This window comes from Orycteropus afer, unplaced genomic scaffold (genome assembly GCF_000298275.1).
Source record: "Orycteropus afer afer isolate SDZICR_OR568_19922 unplaced genomic scaffold, OryAfe1.0 scaffold01359, whole genome shotgun sequence".
Taxonomy (NCBI): domain Eukaryota; kingdom Metazoa; phylum Chordata; class Mammalia; order Tubulidentata; family Orycteropodidae; genus Orycteropus; species Orycteropus afer.
The window spans coordinates 70,270-76,636 of NW_006922946.1; the positions used below are offsets into that span (position 1 = coordinate 70,270).

At 35.1% G+C, this 6,367-nt stretch overlaps 1 protein-coding gene across 1 annotated transcript in view; it reads right to left on the bottom strand.

Annotated features, from left to right (window-relative positions):
• The window catches only part of LOC103213156 (tetratricopeptide repeat protein 39B-like), a gene marked incomplete at both ends in the record, with an annotated part of 48,941 nt that overhangs the window by 16,470 nt on the left and 26,104 nt on the right, over nucleotides 1-6,367 (bottom strand). Inside the window, 8 exon segments of the mRNA XM_007959027.1 lie at nucleotides 1,010-1,101; nucleotides 1,190-1,192; nucleotides 1,541-1,550; nucleotides 2,144-2,292; nucleotides 3,767-3,826; nucleotides 3,917-3,984; nucleotides 4,594-4,702; nucleotides 6,296-6,361. Of these exon segments, the coding sequence (XP_007957218.1) occupies nucleotides 1,010-1,101; nucleotides 1,190-1,192; nucleotides 1,541-1,550; nucleotides 2,144-2,292; nucleotides 3,767-3,826; nucleotides 3,917-3,984; nucleotides 4,594-4,702; nucleotides 6,296-6,361 (557 nt within the window).

Here is a 6,367-nt window from a genome sequence, read left to right on the forward strand (position 1 = left end):
GATTGTTACATTTTTTCATTGTATATGTGCATCAAATATTTTTATTTCCTTCTGTTATGACCTGTAAAATGTAAATAAGGTTAATGCATTTCGGTTGTTTGTGTGTTAGCATATCATGTTAGGCACAAATATGACTTTATAATTGTCCTTATTTAGAGATTATACATGGTTAAGAAGATGTGTACAACTGCCAAGTTGACAAGGGGTGGACTGTGATAGCTGGAGCTCTGTGTCAATTTGGCTGGGCCACAATTCTGTGTGGTTTAAGCACTTGTGATGTGGTTATTCCCAGGATGGTGTCAGATGTGTATGTTTTGAGCAGCCAATCCACTGAAAGGAAGTTTCCCTAAGGGTGTGGCCTGTTTCTAGTATATTTATGGACATCCTGGGAAAAGAGATACTCTTCTATGGATAGGATTCTGTTGTGATGCTTACAACTGTCCATGAGCGAACAATTGACCATTCAGCCTGGAGATCTTGGATTCATCATTCGTTGGAGTCAACAGCCAGTACGCTGCCTGCCAACCTTTAGCTTCTCAGCACCTGTAGCTGTGTGAGTCAGGGAAAGCCTCAAGTTTGACGTTTGATCCAAGACCTTTGAACTTCCAAGCTTCCATAAGTGTGTGAGCCATTTTCCTAAGATAAATCTCTCCTTGTCTCTCTATATAAGCTTTACTGGTTTTGTTTCTCTAGAGAATCCAGTCTAACACACCAATTTAGGAAATTGTTTTTAAAACTCAGCAACAAAAACCCAATGACAAAACCCTACTTACAAAACATAAATAAAGGAACATGTTCTCAAGATTTTCGATTACACCAGCCTATCTATAAAATCCTTCTAAAAGGATGGTATTTCAATTCTTGGCTAAATGTAAGGGTTCTTTTATCAGTGATTAGGTGAATTAAAGAAATATCAAGGTGAAGCATGGGAAAACACTAAGGGAAAGAGGAAGAGGTATCTGTGTCCCCATTTATACACTCAGGGTCTTTGTTATAGTGTCTTGTTTACGTGAATAAAGTTACCACATTCTCTTTAGTTGTTACAACATCTTCCTCTGGAAGCTTACTCTAAATTGCAGCTTTCAGGAATACATATGTTGCCTTTCAGAAAAGAAAAAAAGCATCTAGTTATAGAACATCCCTAGGTATATAATATTTCTATGCTGCAAATCAAGAGTGACCTACAAACCTTCTGTTTATAATACTTAAGAGGCACCAAAGAAATCAAGGGAAATGAAAAGTTTTTATTGTCTGTTTCTAATGAAAATACAACTTTCCACTTAAATTAGAACATTTTCCTATTATATAACTATAGTGACCATGGGTGAGAAAGTAGGCAGAATGAACAAGAGATCATTAGTTCATTCCTCCCAACTTCTCCCAAATGGATCAGAATTCATTCTGATTATCATTAAAAAGGCTGATTATCAAGACATCAGAAAGGCTAGGAAAAATTATCAACCCTATTGATACTTAAGGAATTCTAGTGGCATAGTGGATAAGACATTGGGCGGCTAACCAGAAAGCCAGTGGTTCAAACCCACCACCTACTATGCAGAAGGAAGATGGGACAATCTACTGCCATAAAGATTTACTGCCTCAGAAACCCAATGAGGGTCGCTATAAGTCAGAATCTACTTGTTTGCAGTGAGTTTGGTTTGGTTTGGTTTTTATTGATACTTACATTCTTAGTAATAGGAGCTCTGGTAGTATAGTGCCTAAGGCACTTGACTACCAAACAGAAGGCTGGCAGTTCGAACCCACCAGCCACCTCCTCAGAAGGAAGGTTGGGCAATCTACTTCTGTAGTGATACTGCCTTGGAAACCTAAGTAGGGGTCGCTATGAGTCGGGTCCAACTTGATGGCACATAACAACAACAACAACACATACTTTAATAATTTTAAATAGAAGTAAAATCTTTTTTCAAAAGGACTCTTCAGTTTTTGTTTCTTTTTTTAAACACTTAGCATTGAGTAGAGAACCCATAAGCAGTAGTTACTTAACGTCTATTTCCTCTTTACGTGGATCTCTAAGTTGATAAAATAGTGTTGATGTCATACTACTGAACAAACAGTCCTAAATGAAAATCATTCTGGCCATTTGTTGGCAAATAAATGACATTATGAAAGCACTGTGATTTACCTTTCTTTGCAAAGCAGATCTGAATAGTAATATGCCTGTATCCAGTTTTGTTGGACTATATAAAGCCATATCAGCTCCCAGTAACCAAGATGGTTAAATTGTTTCCACTGTTCTTGAACTGAAATGCATTTTTGGAATATTTCTTGTGCCTATAAGTCAATTGCATAAAGCTGATCATTCAGACACTAGACAAGCAGATAATAACCTAACAGAAATACATAAAATGCTTTGTACTAAAAGAACAAAATTATTATTCATTAAACGATTCAATATGACATGTTCCTTTTCTTACATGCAATGATACAGTTAAGTTCTGCCTTTTTGCTTAACTTTGTGATTGTGCCTTGGCACTTTTTAACATGGAGTGTCCCTTCTCAAGTAAAATGTAAAACACCAAATTCCTTCAGGAAAATACAGATTTGGGTTCCTAAGAAGGCAAAGCTCCCATAGAGTAAAATACTTTCTAAACAAAATTAAAGACAATGGGCAGGATGGGAGAAAATATCCAATACAAACATAACTGAGAAAAGATTAACCTTATCGCACAACAATTTTATAAAATCCTTAAGAAAAAGATAAACTCCCGGGAAAATTGGCAAAGATGGATAGACAAATCAGAAAAAAAAAGATATACAAATGAAAAGTATGCATAGGAAGGAGTTGATAAGTGGAAAATTTAAATTAAAATCATTTTTCAGCCATCATATTGGCAAAACTAGAGGAAAAAAAATTATAAAGTCCAGAGTTGGAAAACAGAATTAGAAACAAATATTTTCATCTCCTACAGGGGTGTAAACTGAACAAACTTTAAATTAGGAGGGCATCTGTTGGATTTATCAAAATGCACACATCTTTTGACCCAGAAACTCTATTAGAATCTGTCCTACGTGAATAAACCTATGCACAGAAATATATTAATATTACAATATAATAACATTTACAACAAGAGCACTGTTTGTAGTAGCCAAATATCTACAAACAGCAGATTGCTTTAATAAGTATGGTACACCCATCCCATGGAAAGAAACCCAACCATCAAAAAAAAGAATGAGGGAGCTTTAGATATATTGACCTGGAAAAATATCCAAGCTGTAGTATAAGTAGGAAAAAACACAAAACAAAACAGTATAATACTATATTTGAGCCAATTTGCATGGAAGAAAATTGTTTATGAGTATATTACATGAAATGTTCCTTACTCTTCTACCTGTGGCCCCAGTGGTCCCTCCTGCAAGGGACTCGGTGAATAACGTCCTTTGATATGGAACCCACAGTAATGTAGTGGATGTGCTTCTTGGCAGGAGGCTACATTCTAAAGCTGGTGTGTGATGCAGAAACCAACGAGTCAAACGTTTTTTGAAAATCTCTTACATTTCTTACAAATTCTCTTGTATAATCTACCTTGAACCGCTTCACATAATTTATCTGTAAACATAGACAATATTTAGTTATCTATTTCACACAATAGAACACATGCATAAAATTAAATTCTGGCCTTTTCATGACATATTTATTTCTTCATTTTTGTGTAGTCCATATAGCTGAATTTACTTGAGTTGAGCATTGAATGAGTATGCGATGCAACTCTACAATACAGATAAGAAACTCCTCAAAATGAAGTACCTCTTCAGCATTCCCCTTCAGCAGCTTTATTCGGGCATGATAAAGCAGCATGAGTGGCCCCTGTGAGGAGAGGAAAAAAAGACATTGCTCAACAATCAGTGTTGGCTGGTTAATTACGGTTAAAACATACAATTGAAATAGTAGGCATACATTTGGCAACTGCTGGAGGAAGGGTGCAAGGAGACTCTCTGCTTCCACAATATTCACTTCTCCTGTACTTAGAAATTTAACAGGAAAAGCCTCAGTCTTCATGAAACATGGTGGATATGTATAACTAACTCTCCAAATTTCATTAACAAGTAGCAAAGACCTAATCATGGAAAAGGCAAAAAGCGACACTTGTCATTTTTACTTAAAACCTAAAATACGACAGGTCTCATCCATGACTTTAGTTTAAAAGAACTTTAAGGGCAGACTGAGTAATACTTAAGCATGGAGGTGGTTGTCTTAGGTTCATTATTGGAATTTCTGGTTTTAATAGTACAATTAACTCGTCTTAACCAAAAACTTATTTTCTGCTAAAAAATAAATCTAATAAGAATATGCTAAAATAGAGAAACAAAACAAGGTTTATAGAATTTTTTGATGTTGAGAACAGATTTTAAAAATTCAATAAATGAAACCACTCCATCCTTTCTGCTAAATGTTGCTATGAGGAAATCTAATTAAAATGAAATGTAATCCTTGATGTTTTATCCACTTTTGCTTTAAAAAAAAAAAAAAAGTAAACAGACTACTTGCTCTTACTGATTTTTCTACATTTTTACTCACTCAGCAGATGCAAGATAATCAACTTTCAATGAAGTAAAATGTAATCCAGTCCTTACCAAGTATTAGACAGATATAAGTATAAAAAGCTAGTATAGTTAAGCAGCATAATGGAGCTCTCATGCTTCTTCCTGATGCACCTTCTCGTAACTGCATGAGTCCCAACTCCTGCAGGAATTAAATGCATTGTAGAAGCAGAGGAGCAGATCACTTTCAGCAACTTTCAAATATTAGTTTATGTACCCCCACCCCTCATGAAGGTGAGGTTCATTTTTCTAGAGCTTAGAATAATGGTGATGCCTTCTTATTGATAATTAGAAACAAAATTTACATTATACACTGACATAAGGCAATCTCACAAATTCTTTTACATTGTGTTATTCTAGACAAAGAATGACAGTGCTCATTTCATAGAAATGTTGTTATTCCTCTGACAAAAATATTAGTTCATCATGACACATTAAGGATCCAAATGTGAAACACTATGGTGGGTATGAAAAAGACATGGTTCCGTGTCTTCAAGGATCTTTCCATCAAATAGACAAGACAGTACATGAGCATATGATTTTCTTATTGGAGTCTATTAATAATAAGTTATTGCGTTAATATTATAAGAGATTAATTGATATATTGCTTCTTATATATTAGAATATATTGAATGCCATAAAAAAGACAAATAAATAATTTTCAGAGGTGTACTTGAGTCTTAGGGGAGGATAAGGGAAGGCTTGGTAGAATCCATGACATCTATCTCAAACCTAACAGGAAAATAGGCTCTCTACAGAACAGTATTCGGTTGGGAAGGACATTCCAACTAGACCCATAGAACACAGGAAAACAGGAAGCACAGGGCTTGCCTGGGGAACAGCCAGTTCCCAGTTCAGCAAGAGCACTGGGGAAGAGATAAGTCTCAGTAGTAAGGCTGGAAACACTGGCTACAGTCAGATCACAAGAGTCCTTGAATTCATGCTACAGACTTTATTCTTGAGTCAATTTGGAGCCACTGAAGACAAAAGGAAGAAGATGAATGAATGGTCAAGGAGGACAGGTGACATGAACTAAGAAGTCAGAATAAACTGAATGCAACAGAAGGTGAAGGGATCACTAGAAATATACAACATGAAGAATATGGACACTGGAGTAAATGGAAAAAATGGACAGCTTCTTGCACTTATTCTCACACCTTCTCAAAACCTGCTCTCTTGACTAACAGAGACAAGCTTTTGTAAGAAGGTAACTGTTGTAATAACATATTAAGCTTGATGAATAAATATTAGATGCTACAAAAACAACAACACAACAATTTAATTAATAGAACTCATGGAAAGCAATTTTTTCTATTTAATCTTACAGTAAACCTTATAAAAACACAAGGAAGTCTAAAATACTGCAATTATGCTTGATTCATGCTCTTTGAGCCATTAGAATCCTAAAACGTTACCCATATCTAACATTTTATGGAAATCTAGCCTAACGCCTTCATTTTACAGATGAAGACTCTGAAGTCAATAAAATGTTAAGGAAGCATATCTTAACCACACAAGAGAGCTACAGATCTAGCAAGCAGCAATATTAGCAAAATACAATTTTTAACCTAAGAATTTAGGTAACAAAGCTGAATTTTTTTTATTTCAATAGAAAATCCAGGATTAACTCCTGAAAATGATCACAATAGTTATGAAGACATGTTGTATTGCCTTTATATTCAGTAAATAATGTTTTATCTTCCTTGTCAATACTGATATAAAATGAAATTTGTACCCTGTTTCCAGAAAATCCAATAAACTCTAGTAGTCTGATCATCCTTGCTGGTAAAAGGGACAGCATCTATAA